Source organism: Mesoplodon bidens (assembly GCF_964165515.1).
Source record: "Mesoplodon bidens genome assembly, chromosome: 4".
Lineage (NCBI taxonomy): Eukaryota > Metazoa > Chordata > Mammalia > Artiodactyla > Ziphiidae > Mesoplodon > Mesoplodon bidens.
Window position 1 is genome coordinate 53,803,738 of NC_138160.1, and position 22,136 is coordinate 53,825,873.

At 36.6% G+C, this 22,136-nt stretch overlaps 1 protein-coding gene across 8 annotated transcripts in view; it reads left to right on the forward strand.

Annotated features, from left to right (window-relative positions):
- The window catches only part of ERBIN (erbb2 interacting protein), a 112,088-nt gene that overhangs the window by 38,604 nt on the left and 51,348 nt on the right, over positions 1-22,136 (forward strand). For all 8 annotated transcript variants that reach the window (XM_081233898.1, XM_081233900.1, XM_081233901.1 and 5 more), the window contains 4 exons: positions 1,887-2,084; positions 4,719-4,836; positions 19,686-19,764; positions 21,242-21,331. In XM_081233898.1, coding sequence (XP_081090024.1) covers positions 1,896-2,084; positions 4,719-4,836; positions 19,686-19,764; positions 21,242-21,331 — 476 coding nt within the window. In that variant the 5' untranslated portion in view covers positions 1,887-1,895. The remainder of the gene's footprint in view (positions 1-1,886; positions 2,085-4,718; positions 4,837-19,685; positions 19,765-21,241; positions 21,332-22,136) is intronic.

Consider the following 22,136-nt stretch of genomic DNA (forward strand, 5'->3'; position numbering starts at 1 on the left):
CCTCCCTCTTGGACCTCCCTCCCACCACCCCCCCCATCCCACCCATCTAAGGACATCACAGAACACTGAGCTGAGCTTCCTGTGCTTTATAGCGTGTTCCCACTAGCTGTCTGTTTTACTCACGGTAGTGTATATATGTCAATCCTAATCTCCCAATTCATCCCACCCTCCGCTTCCCACCCCCCATGTCCACATGTCCATTCTCTACGTCTTTGTCTCATTCCTGCCCTGCTAATAGGTTCATCTGTACCATTTTCTAGATTCCACATATATGTGTTAATGTACGATATTTGTTTTTCTCTTTCTGGCTTACTGCACTCTGTAAGACACACTCTAGGTCCATCCACATCTCTACAAATGACCTAATTTCATTCCTTTTTATGGCTGAGTATTATTCCATTGTATACATGTACCACATCTTCTTTATCCGTTCATCTGTCATTGGACATTTGGGTTGTTTCCATGTCCTGGCTATTGTAAATAGTGCTGCAGTGAACATTGGGGTACATGTGTCCTTTTGAATTATGGTTTTCTCAGGGTATATGCCTAGTAGTGGCATTGCTGGGTCATATGGTAATTCTACTTTTAGTTTTTTAAGGAACCTCTATAGTGTTCTCCACAGTGGGGTTCCCTTTTCTCCACACCCTCTCCAGCATTTGTTGTTTGTAGATTTTCTGATGATGGCCATTCTGACCAGTGTGAGGTGACACCTCATTGTAGTTTTTGTTTTTTTTTTTAAATTAATTAATTTTTGGCTGCATTGGGTCTTTGTTGCTGCACACAGGCTTTTTCTAGTGGCATGCGGGGGCTACTCTTTGTTGTGGTGCACAGGCTTCTCATTGTGGTGGCTTCTTTTGTTGTGGAGCACAGACTCTAGGCCCATGGGCTTCAGTAGTTGTGATATGCGGGCTTCAGTAGTTGTGGCTCGCAGGCTGTAGAGTGCAGGCTCAGTAGTTATGGTGCACGGGCTTAGTTGCTCCACGGCATATGGGATCTTCCCTCACCAGGGCTCGAACCTGTGTCCCCTGCATGGCAGGCATATTCTTAACTACTGCGCCACCAGGGAAGTCCCACCTCATTGTAGTTTTGATTTGCATTTCTCTAACAATTAGTGATGTTGAGCATCCTTCATGTGCCCCTAGGCCATCTGTATGTCCTCCTTGGAGAGATGTTTATTTAGGTCTTCTGCCCATTTTTGATTAGTTTTTTTTATATTGAGCTCCATGAGCTGTTTGTATATTTTGGAGATTAATCCTTTGTCTGTTGCTGCGTTTGCAAATATTTTCTCCCATTCTGAGGGTTGTCTTTTTTTTTTTTTTGCGGTACGCGGGCCTCTCACCGTTGTGGCCTCTCCCGTTGCGGAGCACAGGCTCCAGATGCGCAGGCTCAGCGGCCATGGCTCACGGGCCCAGCCGCTCCGCGGCATATGGGATCCTCCCGGACCGGGGCACGAACCCGTATCCCCTGCATCGGCAGGCGGACTCTCAACCACTGCGCCACCAGGGAGGCCCTGAGGGTTGTCTTTTCGTCTTTTTTATGGTTTCCCTTGTTCTGCAAAAGCTTTTAAGTTTCATTAGGTCCCATTTGTTTATTTTTGTTTTTACTTTCATTACTCTGGGAGGTGGGTCTATATGCTTATAGAAGCATGTAATTGGTTACTTAATGGATCGTTTTGTGAAGTACAGAAGTGCTTGAGTTTAATTTGAAGTTCACTATATATAAAATTTATAGTAAAGCAATGTTAAATGCATTCTATTTAGTGTGTGTTGGGGAGGAGATATTTATCTGTGATATGTAAACTGTGAGAATTGAATTGGAATAATTTGTTTTGAAAAATTGTTATAATACATGTTTTTACTAAATTTAGTTTTGTTTGTATATTGCAGTGTCTAAAAATGACTACAAAACGAAGTTTGTTTGTGCGGTTGGTACCATGTCGTTGTCTACGAGGAGAAGAGGAGACCGTCACTACTCTTGATTATTCTCATTGCAGTTTGGAACAGGTTCCCAAAGAGATTTTTACTTTTGAAAAAACTCTGGAGGAGCTCTACTTAGATGCTAATCAGATTGAAGAGCTTCCAAAGGTATGTTAATCCAGTCTTTCAAGAATTGCCTTTGGTTATTTTTATGCCTAGAAATATGATATTCCCAATGTTGCCATAATGCTGCATATATATATATATATATATATATATATACAGCATTATTTCCCGTTTTTTTGGTTTAATTTCACCTTAGGGTGTGCAACGTGACGCAAATTTTTTTAAATAGAATTTTTAACCTTTATCTCTTCAAGTTAATTGCTTAAATACTTGTGCAAATAATTTAAAATTTTGTATTTAATTCCAGTACCTTAGCCACTAAGGTAGACAATAAGACTGCACAATTTCTGCAGCCAATAGATTTAACTAGACAAAGAATTGAAATTAATGTTTTTCTAGTTTTCCTGAGACATTGATCTACATTATAATTATTGAGGATAAATTGTCCTTTCAGTTATCACATCAGAATTTTGCTTTTTAACAGCTCTGTAGAGGTAGTATTCTGTTTTCCCCATTTCAGTTTATTTGGAAAAGTTTTGGAGGACTTAACGTTTCTGAAATGTAGGAGCAACTAGCAGGAGAAAATAGGTTTGTTGCCATGAATCATCATCTCACATTAACAACTTCTTTGTTAAAATTTTTTAGTGGCGGCTACTTTTTTTCCCTTAAATTCTAACCCGTCTTCATCCTCTACTCAGTTTCTTATTGTTAGGCGGAAAGCTACGATAGTTTTTTTTTTTTTTTGCGGCACGCGGGCCTCTCACTGTTGTGGCCTCTCCCGCTGCGGAGCACAGGCTCCGGACGCGCAGGCTCAGCGGCCATGGCCCACGGGCCCAGCCGCTCCGCGGCATATGGGATCCTCCCGGACCGGGGCACGTACCCGCAACCCCTGCATCGGCAGGCGGACTCTCAACCACTGCGCCACCAGGGAGGCCCTCGCTACGATAGTTTTGTCAGAGAGCTTTACCACCCACACAGCAGTGGTTTTCAAGCTGTGGATGAAGACTCATTAGTGGCTTGTAAAAATCAATTTAATATATGGGGCATTTCCAAATAATGAACTATTATTTGGACTGGCAGATTTAGAAAATAAAAAATACAGGATACCCAATTAAATTACACTTTTCAGATAAACAGTGAATAATTTTTTAGTATAGGTGTATCTCATGCAGTATGTAGAACATACTTTAACTAAAAAATTATTGTTTATCTGAAATCCAAGTTTAATCAGGAATCTTTGTATTTTATCTGGCAACCTTAACTGTCATAGAGTAGAAAATAAAGAGGATTGCATGTATCTATTGTAACTTAAAGTATTTGTTTTAGATTTGTGTGTGTGTATATATACATACTGGATGGCAGCAGTGTTCTGAAAAAGGTTTTCTCTGGATGGCCAGTAGTAAAATCATTTTGAAAGCAGTGCTATCCAAGATTGTCTTATAAAGAAATCTGTATGTAGATGTGGATAAAATATTAAAGGTTGTGGGTTGCATGTTCATGAATTTCTCCCCTAAATTGTAATAGGGTGCTTTGTAATTGACTGTTCCCTTGTATATTGTTTTTCAGCAAGTAATTTATCTTCCTTAGCTAGTTCTCCTAGAGAAAATGGAAGACTAAAATTAGTCCCTTTTTCTAATCACCACCAGCAAGGGGTCTCAGTCTCGGGACTGTGTTGAAAAGAGAGACGCTTGCTATGATAGTGAAAATAACTGAATCACTTATCATGCCTAGCAATTTTCCATTTTTGGAAGAATGCTCTTCTTAAATAGGACTTACTCAGCACCATCCTGTGCACAGTTTTGTTTTTTTCTAAAGACTCTTCTTTTTTGGAATAATTTTAGATTCACAGCAAAATTAAGAGGAAGGTATAGAGATATCCCCACACATGGATGGCCTCCACCCTTATCAGCATCCCCCACCAGAGTGGTACCAGAGTGGTTAAACCACCAGAGTAGTTAAAACTGATGAACCTATGTTGAAATAATCACCCAAAGTTCATAGTTTACATTATGATTTGCTCTTGTTGTTGTGCATTCTGTGGGTTTGGACAAATATATAACGACACATATTCATCATTATGCTGTCAAACAAGAGTATTTTCAGTGCCCTAAAAAATCCTGTATGCTCTGTACAGTTTTTTGGTATGGGGCTTAGAAGTAGCCCATTTACTTACTGCTTTTGGTTAAATATATTTTGGTCACATTTCATTATTGTGATTTTAGCATAACAGTATATTTGCTCCCTTATTTATTTTGTGCTCCCAAATCAGAATTCTATATTTTAAGTCATTTAAAATCAGTTGTACATATTTGAATTTAATTTATATAAACTTTCATTTTGGAATAAGGATGCTTGGATTACAAGATCCAAAGTTTACCATATTTAACAGCCGCTTATTTTTTATGACCTTAGTGGAAAATACACCATATACTTATTTTCACTAAGTGCATTTCACCCAGGGCAGAAGTGTGAGGATATAAATCATTTTGAGTAGTCCCATTGTGTTCAGATCCGTAATAGCATAAAATAATAAGAGATCTTCCCTGTTATTTGTGTAGGTATAACTCATTCAGTTTTAATGACATTAATAATATTTGTTTGTGTAAAGGTTAATAAATGAAATATTTAAGGAAACTTACGGAATAATCAAAATCCTTCTCTACCTTGTTTCAACAGCAACTTTTTAACTGTCAGTCTCTACACAAACTGAGTTTGCCAGATAATGATTTAACAACATTACCAGCATCTATTGCAAATCTCATTAATCTCAGGGAACTGGATGTCAGCAAGAATGGTAAGATTTTTTCCCCCTAACTTTTTGTACTTGGGAACATGTTATATTATTAAAATTTCCATTGTGTTTTAGCAAATAAAAAGAGAATTAAAAAGTCAGATTATAATGCACTATCATAATTAGCTTTCATATATATATAAATGATCTATGAGAACTTAAAGGCAGAGAGTAAGTATAAACAATTTTAAATGACTGTTTAATTAAAATGCTGTGGGTAAATGCATGTACATATTTATATATCCTTATATCTTTTTTAATAGATATTTACAGCCCTGTTTGTGATGGTGAGAAACTAGTAACAACTAACTGTAATGTCTGTTGTTGATTACATAATTTAATGCATCCATAAGAGTGGAGTGTAATGTACCTCCATCAATACTGACATAAAATATTCACAGTGTAGTGGTAAAGGTTCAAAAAAAAAAGTTGTGCAACATAAACGAATTGAACGTCAACAAATATTTATTGAGAGACCACTCTGCGCCAAATACTTTATTAGGAGTTGGATTACAATTAATGATGAAAAGTAAAAGCACATGGTCACTGTTCTCCTGGGGCACACAGTCTTGGTTTTGTTTGTTTAGTTTGATAAACATTGAAGAAAGTATGGAAGATATATTCCAAAATGTTAAGTGCTTACCGTGGAGGGAGAGAGAAGTAGACACTTGAAAATTTTAGAATGAGCATATATTCCAATATATTGGAATAATATTGGAATAAGCATTTCCCAAGAGCAAGGAAATCCTTATACATAACCACAATATCATTATCACGCTCAAGAAATTTGACATCACATTTTCCCTGTTGCCTAACAATGCCCTTTTTAGCTATTTGCTTACCCTACCCCCACCTTCAAGTTAAAGATCACATATAGCATTCAGTTGTGTCTCTTTGATCTTTCAAAACCAGGAACAGTTTGCCCATGTTTTTGTGATACTGTCATTTTTGTAGAGTTTGGGTCAGTTGGTTTTTAATTTGTGTGAGTTTTCTTCTCATGATTTTATTTTAGGTTAAATAAATTTCCTCAGCTTGAAACTTCTCTTTAAGGGCAGTTTGAAATTTGTTTCCATTCCTTGTACTTAATAGAGTGGCAAGTATTGCTTGATAAATTCCAGAGTAAATGAACTTGATCCATTACATTGTGCTCTGCATATGCTGACAGTTAAGTAGCGTTATAGAACTTCGGAACTGTTGTGACATTACAAGTCATCAAGTGTAACCTTCCACTCCAAAGGGGTATCTTTTCTACTTTTTGGTCTTTTAAAATGAGAGATGTTAAGGTGTAAGGAAAGAGACCTGAAATAATCTGGGTGTTATTGATAAAACTCTGTGCACCTGGGAAAGGCTAGTAACCCATGTAACTAGTCTTCATGATATGAAACTATTACTTGGCTCAATAATGAACACGCTTACATATATCCTCCTGAAAATGCACTAACTCCAGACTTATTACTCTAAATTGAGAATGGTGCAATTATGGCCCTGCAGCATCATTAAATTAATATCTTAGACTTTCATGCAACTTCTTGAAGAATAATGTGTTTGAGTTAAGACAACCTATTGAACTGTAGTGTTTCTCTTTTTTTTCATTCTAGTTTCAACAGTTCCTTCTTGCTTATATTGAAAACCTGCTTTGTACAATTGTGTCAGCTTGTGTTTTTGAGGAGTTGGAGATAATTTCTATGTGACCAAAAGATTTAGGATAAGCACTTAAATATTCTGCCCTGAAAGAGAATGGCTTTAGTAATTGTTGCCAACAAAACCTTACAATTTATTTTCATTAAAAATTAAGTTGATTTATCTGTTCTTTTCTTCTCTTTCTGTGTGATCTCATCTGTTTTTTAAATGGCAAAATCAGTCCCTTTTACTTGTTTTTTTTTTTTTCTCTTTTTGGTCTTAAACTGATGTCTAAATGCAACCGCATTTCATTGATGGTAAAAAAAGCTAGTGAGGAGAGACAAGAAACTGATAATGTTGGAACCATTACCTTGACTGATAAAAATTATTGTATTCCTAATTCCTAATCTGATAGTCATCATTACAACTGATGTAATTAACCCACTTTACTTTTAGAGAGTTGAGATTATTTTAATTAACTTGTAATATGTAACCCTAAAGTGTATGTTTATACAAGTCTATGTTATTTATTTATTGGCTGTGTCTTGTGGCTTGTGGGGTCTCAGTTCCCCGACCAGAGATTCAGCCCAGGCCATGGCAGTGAAAGCCTGGAATTCTAACCTCTAGGCCACCAGGGAACTCCAGCCACGTTACTGAAAACAAGAAAATAGCATGCATATTATAGTTGATGTGGTTGGTTATGAGAAATTTGAATTTTGCTAGTTGCATATTTGATTAAGTAACAACTTGCTTAAAGGTTAGCACACTAAATGAAAGTAGTGTTTATCAGATTTTGGAAGTATTAAAATTACATTTAGTATTAAGATGACCACTATATTAGAGATGGATGGGAGTTTCATCTTATATTCTGAATGAGAAAATTGAACTACTCCTAAATTTTTTCTCTATTACAACATCTCATCATGTTAAATCTTGCATAAGATGCTTTAATCTTGTATCCAAGCTCTACTATTTTTTCCTTTTAGGTGTTTTTATCAGTTCAATCTAATAATATACTCTAATCGATGCTTCTCGGTTTATTTGCCCTGTTGTTATATTGGGGAATTAATCTCATTCTCGGTTAGACTATACATAATATTATCAATATTACCACTTCCTGTCTTGCCTCATGAGACTGGCGACTAAATTGTGGACTAGTCTGTGTATAGGATGTATATAAATTTGAGGTATTAATATTTGTCTTCATTTTGTATGGAATTCTTTTTTTATCATTTATATTCTATGATAAAACTAGAGTGTTAATTTATGAGTCTTAATTTGCTCTTTCCTTTCATGTGTAAGGTTTTGATTTGTTGTTAGCTTTTTAAAGAAATGAAAAGCTCACCAAGGTGCTATTCCAAGCCATTGCAGATAGCAACTGGTGTTAGAGAAATTATCAGCCGTTGTGTTCAAATGGCTTGTCTTCTTGAGAAGACCAATAGGGATGATGATTAAAACAATTTGCAGGGCTTCCCTGGTGGCGCAGTGGTTGGGAGTCTGCCTGCCGATGCAGGGGACACGGGTTCGTGCCCCGGTCGGGGAAGATCCCACATGCCGCGGAGCGGCTGGGCCCGTGAGACATGGCCGCTGAGCCTGCGCGTCCGGAGCCTGTGCTCCACAGTGGGAGAGGCCACAGCAGTGAGAGGCCCGCATACCGTAAAAAAAAAAAAAAAAAAAAAAAAAATTTGCCAAAGGGGTTGATAGAGAAAACTGATGGAGAGGAGAGAGAAAAGAAATGAAGACTCTCTAGTTGTTAATTCTCTCTATATAAGCACACTGATTAAAAGCTACGAATTGTAAGGCAAAGAAACCAGAAAGAGTAGCTCAGATCTTTTTTTCTGATATGGGAATGCTAGAGAGGTTAATTAGGCCTTTTTTTAAAAATCAAGTCCAAAAGTCCAGAAAAAATGGGTTGAAAGTTTGTGGGTCAGTACAGAAAGCAGTTCCTTGAACCTGAGAAAATCTGATGATTGGGGACAAAATGTTGGAAAAGCCTCTTCACTTTAAGTTCAAAGAAGTTATATTGATTACAAGGGAAATTATAGATTGCTGGGGAAGTCACTATTTTTCTCTGTGTTTTAAAATTTCTAAAATTGCTAATTTGCTTAATAGTTAATGTTTAAGTTCAGCTGTTTTAATAAATCAGCTTATTTAAGATAATGAAAGAAGAAAAACCATGTGTTAAACTGACATGGAACTTAAAAAATGTAGCCTGGTAATCACTGGTCACTGCTAAGTGTGTTGTTAATGTAGACTCTAAGTGGGGTGTGCAGTCACTGTGCCTTGCCATAGGCCTTACCATTCACTGTGTTATAACTGATCCAAACCATACACCTGTTATCCCCTAGCCAATATAATCATCTGCATTTGCAGTTTCTCCTAATCATCTGAGTTTGCAGTTTCTCCTTTAGCCTGTTTTGACTGGAACTCAGTGTTACATTCTGTACTATTTAATTACCTTAGCTTTTAAAATACAGAAACCACTAAGTAAGGAGCCACTATTAACTTATATTGTACATTTAGGGCATTGGAGGAGTGTTGATGCCCTCCAAACAGTGATCACGAGGATTACATGTAATTGAGCCATGGGGATGGAAGGGGAGTCTCAGGGGGTGCTAAAAGACTTATTATAGGATTTGGGCTTCTACTTGGTGATTGGAAGAAGGTTTAAGAATATGAGGGTTTGCTATGGATGGAGTGCTGTCAAGAAGTAGGAGTAATTCTGTGATTGAGAATATTAATAAATCTCATCTATAGGGAGGGCAGATTAGAGCAAGGCTAAAACTATAATCAGTAAAAAAGCAGCTGTCACTCATTAGGATAAGGGGTGGCTTGGACAAGGTTCATATTTTATCTTTGTCAAGACATGATTACAAATTTGCTTTTTTCTTGATCTGTCATGGTTAAAGAATGGCCTTGTCTAATATTGATATTCAGTGAAATTGCTTAGTTCAACAGGAAAATGCCAAGGCCTCCCTTTGAATGCAGCTTGTTCATAGTAAGACAAGGACTAGCTCATAGTGCAAGACCAGTTCCTAGATTTCAGGAGGTATTTTCTCTTTCTCAGCAGTAAAGGGAGAACTCTTCTGTAACCAAAATAGATTAATATGAGAAGGATAGCCATGTTTTATAGTATCTTCATTTTATTGCGTTTTAGCAGGAGTCAAATTCTTATAAAAAGAGTATATGACAAAGAAGGAACACTATTGAAGTTAAGGGAGAATGAAAAAGGAACAGGTAGCTGAAATTGTTAGAGAATTAAGAAGTAGCTCATGATAAAATTCAGGTTCTGCATACTTCATGTACGAGGATAAAAAGAGTTCTCTTTGGAGACAAGCTAACAAGCATTGAGGGTAGGCCTCATTGAGAGCTTGAGCAAGGACTTGAGGAAGTGAGGAAGTTAGCCATGTAGATTTCTAAGGTAAGAATGTACCAGAAAGAAGAAACAGCCAGTGTAAAGTTTATAAGGTGTGAGTATCCATAACATGTATGAGAAACAGAAAGCTATGGTAGCTAAAATATAGTGAGCAAGATGGGAGTGTGATAGGAATAGAGGTCAGAAAGGTAGGGATTTGGAGCAGCAGATAATGTAAAGCCTGGTAGGCATTTGTACGTACTTTGACATTTACTCTCAGTGAAATGGAATCATTTGGAAGAGTCTGAGTCAGGTCATTCAGAGCATGAAATGACTTGCATTTTAAAGGTTTACTCTGGTTATGTGTAGAAACAGTATGGTACAAGGGTGAAAAGTAACCAGTTTAGGTGCTATTTCAGTCGCCTCTAGTGATAGGGGTGGAAGTAGTAAGATGTAGACAGACTCTAGATACATTTGAAGGTTGAGTCAACAAGATTTCATGATGGTTTGGATGTGGGATGTGAGATAAGAGTCAAGAATGATCTCAGTGGTATTGGTCTGTGCATGTGGAAGGATAGAGTGCTGCCAGCTGAGATGGGGACATATCTGGGACTCGTAATTTTTAGTGGAAAAAAATCAGGGGCTCATTTTTGGACATGTTACATTTAAGATAAGATATCCAGATGTTCATAGGGATTTGGAGTTCAGTCAAAAGGGAAATGTGCTAGCTATACATATTTGAGAATTGCCAGCATGTAGATGGTATATACAGCCTGAGATTAGATACAGTCCACAAGGCCATGAATATGAAAGAGGACTAAAGAACGAGCCCTGGTGGCAACCCAACATTAAGAGATCTGGAGGAAGGAGAGAAAGGTACAAAAGATACTGAGAAGGAACACTACTGAGGAAGGAAGGAAGCCAATAGAATGAAAATATTTATTTTTCTTGCTACATTTTAGCTTTCAAGAAAAGGAACTCTGTCTCAGTATCTACAGACCATAGCATGGGTACATATTTGCTGAATAATATAGAGAATAAGTAATTTCAGTTCGAGACATGTTTTATTTAAGGTACCTAAAGGACATTTGAAAATTCTTATTTGGAGTTAAGGAGAGAGGAGGGAACCGGAGATACAGACTTGGAACCTGAACATATATATGATAAGAATTGAAATCACAGTGAATACCTTGCTAGCAATTTGTAAAAGCAGGAAACCAGTGAGTACTTCAAAACTACTTGCTTAGGAAAAAATTACTACCATGTATCTGAAATTAGAGTTACTATTTCATAGATACTGATTGGTTAATTTTTATAAACCACATGCTATGAAATAAAGTACTTTAAAATTTGAAAAATATGAAGTATATGTGGAAGATGATATAAGCATTACTGTCCATTAAAAATTTAAATTGCAGAAGTCTAACATAGAGCTCTTTTTTTAAAAAAAATAAATTTATTTATTTATTTATTTTTGGCTGTGTTGGGTCTTTGTTGCTGCACGTGGGCTTTTCTCTGGTTGTGGCGAGCGGGCACTACTCTTCGTTGCGGGCCCAGGCTTCTCACTGCGGTGGTTTCTCTTGTTGCGGAACATGGGCTCCAGGCGCGCAGGCTTCAGTAGTTGTGGCACACGGGCTCAGTAGTTGTGGCTCTCAGGCTCTAGAGCTCAGGCTCAGTAGTTGTGGTGCACAGGCTTAGTTGCTCCATGGCATGTGGGATCTTCCCAGACCAGGGCTCGAACCCGTGTCCCCTGCATTGGCAGGCGGATTCTTAACCCACTGTGCCACCAGGGAAGTCCTAGAGCTCTTAAAATTATCCGTATAAAATTTTAGGTCAGTAGAACATACTGTAGTCTTTGGTCTTTTTCTCCTTAGATAGACTTTATCATGTACTAAAAATATTACAGCTCTTAGAATAATGTCATTTACATAGACTATTTCAAGATACATTATAGACTTTAATAAAAACCAATGAAATGATATGTAAAGCTGAGTATGAAAATGAAGTCAGGCTCTAAGGAGGACAGTGTAGAATGTCCTCCTCCCACCTTCCCTCTAGATGTGGAATTTTTTTTTTTTAAGTATATGATAAGAATTATTCACCACAACCAAGTGGGACTCATTCTGGGCATTCACGTTTGATATTTGAAAATAAATCAGTGTTATTCAACACATCAATACACATATAGTGAACTTGGTAATTCCATTCCTTGGTGTTTACTCAAGAGAAATGAAATACATGTCATTTGAAATTAAATATAGTGATTTTTTTTTAAAGTTCATTGCACCTTTTTCATAATTATTGAAACCTCCTTCCTTTTTTTGCCCTAATCTTCAGTGTCTCCCACATCTACCATGGGTGCCCTGCTGCTACCAGATATTCCTTAGGCCTTGCCACCTGGGAGAGTTATTTTAATGTATCCTCAGTAGAATTATCACTTGAGGCAAATTATTTGTTAGTTGAAGAACTGATAAGAATTTAACTCCTAAATTTATAGGATTCAGTAACACTAAATATTTTGTATGTAAATAAATGAGAGAAAAGAAAGAAGAAAAATTAGTGTAAAAAATACCAATGTTATTATTAGTGGGTAAGTCAAATTTAACGAGTTGTACAAAAGTACAGTATACTAAGTAGTTACATGTGTTTAGAATAGAGAATTGAGTCAGCCTAAATAAGACCTATTAGCAGTAATATAAGAAGCATACAGATACTATTAAGTAATTCATTGTATAAATGCCCTAAAATATATATTTGAAGTGTTACCTGTGCTGGTAAAGGAATGCTTTGTAGATCAGTTGTTCCATTTTGGGGACTTGTAATAGGGTTGTCAAGTTTTTATTTCAGCATTAAGAAAATTCCTATCCCTCATTCCCTCCAAAAAACAACATCTCTCACATCCCTATTACCATAATTTTATTTAAAACTGACTTCTCACCCAAAAGAAAATGAATGCTATAAAGCCACTAAAGTTTAAAACTTACATGAAATGAAAAATTTCCAAAATGAACTCAAGAAGAAATAGAAAACTGAAAATACTAAATCAAATTAGTGGTCAGAAAAACGGTTAGACCTAATTTTAGGGAAAAGTTAGACCAAACCTTCATGGAATGGGATAATCCTTAATTTATAAAATCTATTCTAGAGACTAGAAAGGGAGGAAAGTACTTGACTCAGTTTATAAGGGTAATAAAACTTTAATAACAGAAATGGATAAAGACTGTTTAAATTAAAATGTTGGAAATCCTCTGCTGGGATGACAGGAGTGGCTCTGCTGTAGATCTCATCCTCTGTCAGGCTAGCACAGGCATCCCAGGCATGTCCTCATAGGACAGTTAGGGGAACCTGAGATCTAGTGGAAATTAGGCAGGGCTTTTTTAAACCCTTGATTTCATCAATTGTGTTAACATATTAGTGGCCAAACCAAAACAGATGGCTGAGCCCAGAATCAGGATTAGGGAAATTATACTTCGCGTTTTGTTGGGAGGAGCTGGTACATCACATTCAGAGAGTGGTGATAGGGAGTAGTGAGTGGTCATTAATGTAATCCATCTATCACATATATCTAGAAATAAACTTAACAGAAAATGTGCAGTATGGGCTTCCCTGGTGGCGCAGTGGTTGAGAGTCCGCCTGCTGATGCAGGGGACACGGGTTCGTGCCCTGGTCTGGGAAGATCCCACATGCCGCGGAGCGGCTGGGCCTGTGAGCCATGGCCGCTGAGCCTGCGCGTCCGGAGCCTGTGCTCCGCAATGGGAGAGGCCACAACAGTGAGAGGCCTGTGTACCGCAAAAAAAAAAAAAAAAATGTACAGTATGATCTAAACAGGGAGACATAAAACTATGGAATAGATCAGTAGAAGAGGGTAACAGAAAAGACTGCCCAGAAACATAACCATGGAATGTGACACACAAAAATTCCTTTACAAATGGAATATGACACACAGAAATGCCTCTACAAATCAGTGGAATAAGGAAAACAAATATTTCATAAGTGTTGGCACAGTGTTTTTATATGGGAAATAGTAAAAAACAAAGAGAGCCTTACTTCACAGTATATACTAAAATAAATTGCAGATTAAGTAATATGAAAAACAAAAATTACAATTATTAGAAAATGTAGAAAAATATTTTTACGACTTCGGAGTAGGAAAGATGTCTTATTCGAATATTAAAAGCACAGCAGTAAAGGAATGAAATTTCTACATGACAAAATATAAAGTAAAAATTCATGACAGGCTGTGAGAAAACATTTGATATACTAGTATTTCTAAAGAATGCTTACAATCAGTAATTAAAAGAATCCAATAAAAAATGTGCAGTGAACAGAGAACTCAAAGAAGAAGAAAGAAAAATGATCAGTAGGAAGCAATGCATGCATCTATCAGCAGATGGATAGAGAAGACGTGTTTTATACATATGTGTGTGTGTGTGCATGATGAAATATTAATCAGCCGTAAAAAGGAATGACATTCTGACATTTGCAGCAATGTGGATGGAGCTAGAGTTTTTTGTTTTTTGGTGTTTTTTTTGCTGTGACATGCGGCATGCAGGATCTTAGCTCAATCTTAGTTCTCCGACCGGGGATCAAACCCATGCCCCCTGCAGTGGAAGCGCAGAGTCTTAACCACTGGACCACCAGGGAAGTCCCTTTCTTAAGAGATTTTTTAAGTTCAAGTATAGTTGATTTACAGTGTTGTGTTAGTTTCAGTTGTACAGCAAAGTGATTCAGTTATACATATACATTTGTATCTGTGTTTATATGTAAGTGTGTGTGTGTGTGTGTGTGTGTGTATATATATGTACATATTCTTTTTCAGATTTTTTCCCTTGTAGCTTATTACAAAAAATCTATTTCTGTTTTGAATATAAGTTCATTTGTATATTTTTTCTTTTTCTTAAAGATTCCACATATAAGCAATATCATATGATATTTGTCTTTTTCTATCTGTCTTCATTTAGTATGATAATCTCTAGGTCCATCCATGTTGCTGCAAATGGCCTTATTTCATTCTTTTCTATGGCTGAGTAATATTCTATTGTATATATGTACCACATTTTTATCCATTCCTCTGTCGATGGACATTTAGGTTGCTTCCATCTCTTGGCTATTGCAAATAGTGCTGCAGTGAACATTGGGTTGCATGTATCCTTTTGAATTATAGTTTTCTCTGGATATATGCCCAGGAGTGGGATTGCAGGATCATATGGTAACTCTATTTTTAGTTTTTTAAGGAACCTCTGTGCTGCTCTCCATAGTGGCTGTACCAATTTACATTCCCACCAAGAGTGGAGGAGGGTTCCTTTTTCTCCACACCCTCTCTGGCATTTTTATGTAGACTTTTTCATGATGGCCGTTCTGACCCATATGAGGTGATACCTTATTGTAGTTTTGATTTGCATTTCTCTAATAATTAGCGATGTTGAGTCTTTTCATGTGCCTTTTGGCCATCTGTATGTCTTCTTTGGAGAAATGTCTGTTTAGATCTTCTGCCCATTTTTTGATTGGATTGTTTGTTGTTTTTTAATATTGAGCTGTATGAGCTGTTTATATATTTTGGAGATTAATCCCATTATCAGTCGTATTGTTTGCAAATATTTTCTCCCATTCTGTGGGTTGTCTTTTTTGTTTTGTTTATGGTTCCCTTTGCTGTGAAAAGCTTTTTAAGTTTAATTAGGTCCCGTTTGTTTGTTTGTTTGTTTATTTTTTGCGGTGCGTGGGCCTCTCACTGCTGTGGCCTCTCCCATTGCGGAGCACAGGCTCTGGACGCGCAGGCTCAGCAGCCATGGCTCACGGGCCTAGCAGCTCCGCAGCATGTGGGATCTTCCCGGACCGGGGCACGAACCTGTGTCCCCTGCATCGGCAGGCGGACTCTCAACCACTGCGCCACCAGGGAAGCCCCACCATTTGTTTATTTTTGGTTTTAGTTCCATTACTCTAGGAGATGGATTCAAAAAGATATTACTGGGCTTCCTTGGTGGCGCAGTGGTTGAGAGTCCGCTTGCTGATGCAGGGGACACGGGTTCGTGCCCCAGTCCGGGAAGATCCCACATGCCGTGGAGCGGCTGGGCCTGTAGGCCATGGCCACTGAGCCTGCGCATCCGGAGCCTGTGCTCCGCAGCGGGAAAGGCCACAACAGTGAGAGGCCCGCTTACTGCAAAAAAAAAAAAAAAAAAAAAAAGATATTACTGTGATTTATGTCAAAGAGTTTTCTGCCTATGTCTTCCTCTAGGATTGTTATACCATCTGGTCTTACATTTAGGTCTGTAATCCATTTTGAGTTTGTTTTTGTGTATGGTGTTAGAGAATGTTCTAATTTTATTCTTTTACATGTAACTGTCTAGTTTTCCCAGCACCACTTATTGAAGAGACTGTCTTTTCTCCATTGTATATTCTTGCCTCTTTTGTTGTAGATTGATTGACCACAGGTGTGTGGGTTTATTTCTGGGCTTTCTACCCTGTTCCTTTGATCTATATTTCTGTTTTTGTGCCTGTACCATACTGTTTTGATTACTGGAGCTTTGTAGTATGGTGTGAAGTCAGGGAGCTTGATTCCTCCAGGAAGGAGAGCGGGACTAGATAGGGGCATGAGATTAGGAAATATGATCTACTATGTATAAAATAGATAAGCATCAAAGATATATTGTACAGCACAGGGAATTATAACCATTGCCGTGTAATAACTTTTTTTTTTTTTTTTTTTTTTGCGGTACGCGGGCCTCTCACTGCTGTGGCCTCTCCTGTTGCGGAGCACAGGCTCCGGATGCGCAGGCTCAGCGGCCATGGCTCACGGGCCCAGCCGCTCCGCGGCATATGGGATCCTCCCGGACCGGGGCACGAACCCGTATCCCCTGCATCGGCAGGCGGACTCTCAACCACTGCGCCACCAGGGAGGCCCCGTGTAATAACTTTTAATGGAGTATAATCTGTAAAAAAAATACTGAATCACTATACTGTACACCTAAAACTTACATAATGTTGTGAATCAGCTGTACTTCAATTTAAACAGATCATTAAACACATGAAAATGTGTTCAGCATCTCTAGGAAATACCAGGAAAATACCTAGTTTTAATTAGTATTTCTATTATTTCTGGTGAGGTTCAACCCCTTATACTAGCAAAAAGTAAAGACATCATCAAATGTCAACAAGAATATAAATAGGTACTGTAGTATGAAAATTGATATTACCACCCTGGGAAAGAATTTGGATGTTATCTAGTGACACTGATAACTATGTGCCATGTCCTATTCCAGTAGTGAACAAGAGAGGCAAAGATTCTCCCCTCACAGAGCATATACTCTTAGTGGTGCCTGATAAGCAAACTTCTAAAGATAGGTAAATATATGTTAATCTGCTTTACATTGTCCCATGTATCCCTGGGTTTTCATATATTTTTTCCCCCTCTATGTTTCAGAATGGCTCTTTTCTGTTGCCATGTCTTCCTGTCTCTCTGACATGTTCTCCTACAGTGACTAATCTTTTAATCCTGTCCTTTGGATTTTTCATTCACATATTGTATTTATCACTTGTAAAGTTTCTATTTCTTACATTTAATCTTTTCCTCCCCATTTTGTTCATTTTTTCCCTTTAAGTACAATAGCTGTTTTAAAGTCCTTTTTTTGTTAATCTTGTTATCTAAGTAGAGAGAATAATACAGTAAACCTGATGTGCCTACCAACCAGCTTCAAAATTTATCAGTATGTTATAGTTTCATTTATACCTCCTGTTTTGCCACCTCTGATTATTTTAAGGCAAATCAGACAACCTCTTTCATGTATAAATATGTTAAGATGAAACTCTCTATTATCACACTTAAAAAAAGAGAACCAGCTAACAGTAATTCCTAACAGTAATTCCTTAATATCATTAGATATCCATCAGTGTTAACATATTCTGATTTGAAGCTTTACATGAACTCTGTAAATTCCAACAAAAGTTCCTTAAACTAAAATTGAAAAAAAAAAAAAGAATCGTCTTGAAACTGTTAGGGAAATTGAATTTTAATAAAACAACAATGATAAAACCTTTCCTTAAGGAATCATTAAGCCCAGATTTTTTTAATTGAAATTTTTATTGAGATAATTGTAGATTCACATGCAGTTTTAAGAAACATTACAGAGTGGTACTCTTGTATTTGTCACCTAGTTTCCCCCAATGGTAATGTTTGCAGTTATTATAGAATAGTAATAATATTGACATTAATACAGCCCCCCAGTCTTACTCAGCTTTTTCGTGTGTGTGTGTGTGTGTGTGTGTGTGTGTGTGTGTGTGAGTGTGTGTGTGTGTGAGTGAGTGAGTGAGTGAAGTAGGTTTGGATATTTACCACAGTCAGTTCTCTTTCATCCTCTTACCTGGGTAGTTGTTCAGTTTTTCTTTGTCTTTATCTTTTTAAACCCGGAGAGTTTTGAAGATTACCGGCCAGGTGTATAGGATTTCCCTTAATTTGGATTTGTTTGATGTTTGCTTATGATTCAATTTAGGTTGGGTGTTTGGGGCAGGAACACAACAGTAGATGCTGCACCCCTTCTCAGTGCATCTTAAGATTAGTTGCCCCGTGATGATGCTGTTAACTGCTGATGCTAACTTTGAAGCAGTTTAAGTGGTGCCTATGAGATTTCTTCACTTTTTCCCCCTCTTAAAATTAATAAGTATTTTGGGGAGAGAAACTTTGAGACTATATAAATGCATACTGTTTTTCTTCATTCTTTAAGCCACTAATTTTAGCATCCATTGATGAGTTTTGACTGATCAGTTATTACTGTAATACTTGCCAGTTGATGATTTTGTATCATTCATTTTTCATTATCTGAAACTCTATACTTGGGCACTGTAGTAAACTTGCTTAGGATCATACGTCAATGAAGTTGAAAGAGCTATAAATGATCCTTTAGTGTCAGCCCCTTTGATATACATGTTATGTTAGTGGAGGAGTGAGTCTTATAACACAGAATTTTTTGAATATTTTTTAAAGTTATTAATTCGTATTCCTCTAGTCTAGATTAGAACAGTACTACTTAAAGTTTCTCTATGGATTGTTGCTAGTTCACAAATTATTGTTGCTATATTTTTGCTAAGATAAGTTGAAGAGATAAGATTAAGTGCTAAGAAACTTCTACCAAAATTTGACTTGTCACATTAGTGTTGTATTTTACAGAAGTATTTGTGTACAACTGCGTCAGGCATATCCACTGGCATATCTGATACATATTTTCTACCTCTTCTGTCTTCAGCTTTGCTTTCAGCTTTGTTATCCTGTATGTATTAGGGACCAGCTCAGTCTGGAGCCCAGCAATTAAGAAGTAATGCCTCTTTTTATACACACTACTATATAAAAAATAGATAACCAATAAGAACCTACTGTATAACACAGGGAACTCTTCTTAATACTCTGTAATGACCTATATGGGAAAAGAATCTAAAAAAGAGTAGATATATATATATGTATCACTGACTTATTTTACTCTACAGCAGAAACTGACACAACATTGTAAATCAACTATACTCCAATAAAAATTTTTTAAAAATTAATGCCTCTTTTTATATGAAAAAACAAAGAATGCTTAATTGTTCTGAATTTTGTGTCCTTAATACCACATAGAGAAGGCACTGATTTTCAGAAGAGCTGGGAGAAGGAAAGGAAGGCAAAACTAAACAAGATAATTAGCAGTAGTCATAAAGAGGCAAAAGAGCGAAGAGAAATTGTTGTACAGATGGTTCTGTTCGTTTGACGTTGGTGTTGTCAGTTTATCAAGAATCTGCTCAGTTGGTAAATTTTGAATCTGAAAAGTGTACATTAATTATTAATATCATTATGATTTTTTCCTTTGTAATAGATTCTTTTCACTTGATCATTGATTATTTGTTCATTTTCTAGGAATACAGGAGTTTCCAGAAAATATAAAAAATTGTAAAGTTTTGACAATTGTGGAGGCCAGTGTAAATCCTATTTCCAAGTGAGTTCTCTGTTGAATTAAAAGTTACCTTTGTGAATAAAGCAAGTATGATATAGTAGCATATTACTTTCTACATTTTAATGAACAGTTAATACCAATCTGAAATCTGCACAAAATTTTAGTTAGATTAAAAAGGAGCCTTTTAATTACTCTTTCTAACTCCATATATTACAGAGGTAAATTTGACATCCATACAGATAAGGCAAGTGCTTTTCCCCAAGTCTCACAGATAGTAAATGTCAGAAATGAGACTAGAATCCAGGTCTCCTAGCTCAATGTTACTTGCACAATATAAAAATGTCTTCACCTGCAAATCCAATGTGTGTGGCATACTCAAACTTTTGAAAAGAATAAAAGAAACCAAAAGGTCAAAAAGGTAAAAACAACAAAAAAAGGGAATAGCCATGTGATTGGTTATACTATATACCAGAGGTCACATATATTCTTTTATGATGGTAATGGCTTTAAGCAGAATGCTTTCTTAGCACCAAAGCTGTTAAATTTTGCAAAAATGTAATGATGAAGCAAAAGGTGAATAGTGTGAAGCATAGCTTAGTATAGCTAAGTTGAAAGTTGAAACCAGCTTTCACATAGTACAGTATTGTATTTAACGAGTTTTTCCAAACATAGGCAAACATGTAAAGGACAAACATGTAAAGATGATGTTCTACCTTCATCTGAAAATATTGCTCTAGCATCAAGTTCTAGATTTGTAATTTCTTTTGTAAGCCAGAGGAAATAAAAGTAAAGCTACTTATAGGTTTTTAAATTATCTTAAATGTCATTCAGCTTTTAATATTATTTCTTTCCATTTGGTAATTATAAAATTATACAATCTTTATTTGATTATTTAGGGACCAAATATTGAAATTGAAAGTAATCTAAACCAGTGTTTCTCAAATAGGGACTGTTTTGCTCTTACGGCTATTTGGGAAATTCTAGAGACATTTTTTGGTTTTCACAACTTGTGGTGGTGGACAGTGCTGCTGGCTTCTAGTGGGTCAGAGGCTAGGGTTGCTGTTAAACATCCTACAATGCAGAACACAGCCTCCTGACAACACAGAATTATCCAGCCCCAAAAGTCAATACTGTCAAAGTTTAGAATTCTTTGTCTAGTCCTTTGGATTGGTGTTAGATAAGGTGAATTTCAAGAGTGTCTGCTGATATATCATAGTCATGGCCTGAATACATTTCTGTGTGTTGTGGCTCATTCATGGTTGACTGTTATGTGCAGATTTTATCTTATTGGGACAAATATTGCCTCACTTCCTTTTAAAAAATGATGAAGGTGTAAACATTGAAACAGGTAAGTTATTATAAAAGGCAAATCTCAATTTGAGGATCACTCATAAAAGTGAAGAGGTGACTGTTATCTGTTAAGAACATGTGTTGGTTAGACAGTTTCTTAGACAGATTTTAATAAGAGACTAAAATTCTGTATATGAATCAAATTTAAACTCTGGTTTATTTTACATAGGCTTCCTGATGGATTTTCTCAGCTGTTAAACCTAACCCAGTTATATCTGAATGACGCTTTCCTTGAGTTCTTGCCAGCTAATTTTGGCAGGTAAGTTACAGTTTCTTCTAAAACCTTCTCTTGTTTGCTCTTGTAAAGTTTACAAAACTACAAGTTGCTTTAGTAATACTATTAATTACAGTTTCATAGGCTCTTCTTTTGTAATTATTTCCAAGCATTGTAGTTTTTATAGTTTCTTTAGAACTTGTTATTTTGTCTTGGAATTTATTTTCCCAAGTAGAAATAAGCAGTGAAAATTTAAAAGAAAAACGTAATTTAACACTTGGTTTTAAAGTATGTAAAAATAGGGAGTTTATTTAAATCGGGATAATTTTTGCATATTTGAGATAAAATGCTTTATTCTTAGCACTTACACATTTTTAAAAATCATCTAATTATTGGTTTATCTGTCTTCACTGGAATCAAAGTTCTGGAGAAAAGAAAAATGTGTTTCTGGGGTCCACCCCATTGCTCCCTGCTTGAACTTAGACCGATTCTTGTCATACTGTAGTCCCTGAATAATTTTTCTAATGGAAAAATGAATCAGTAAATGAACAATAGGTATCAAATTATTACTGTGTTTAGATTAATTGCTAGAGAAAATGCTATCCAAATACATGTAAATATGGTAGTCATCTTTTTGTCTTGAAGACAAAAACCATATCTCACTTGTATGTGAAATCTTAAAAAACCCACCAAAACCCCAAGCTCATAGATATCAGAGAAAAGATTGGTGGTTGCCAGAGGTGAGGGGGCAGGGGTGGGCAAAATGGGTGAAGGTGGTCAAAAGGTACAAACTTCCAGTTATAAAATAAACAAATCATGGGGATGTAATGTACAGCATTGTGACTATAGT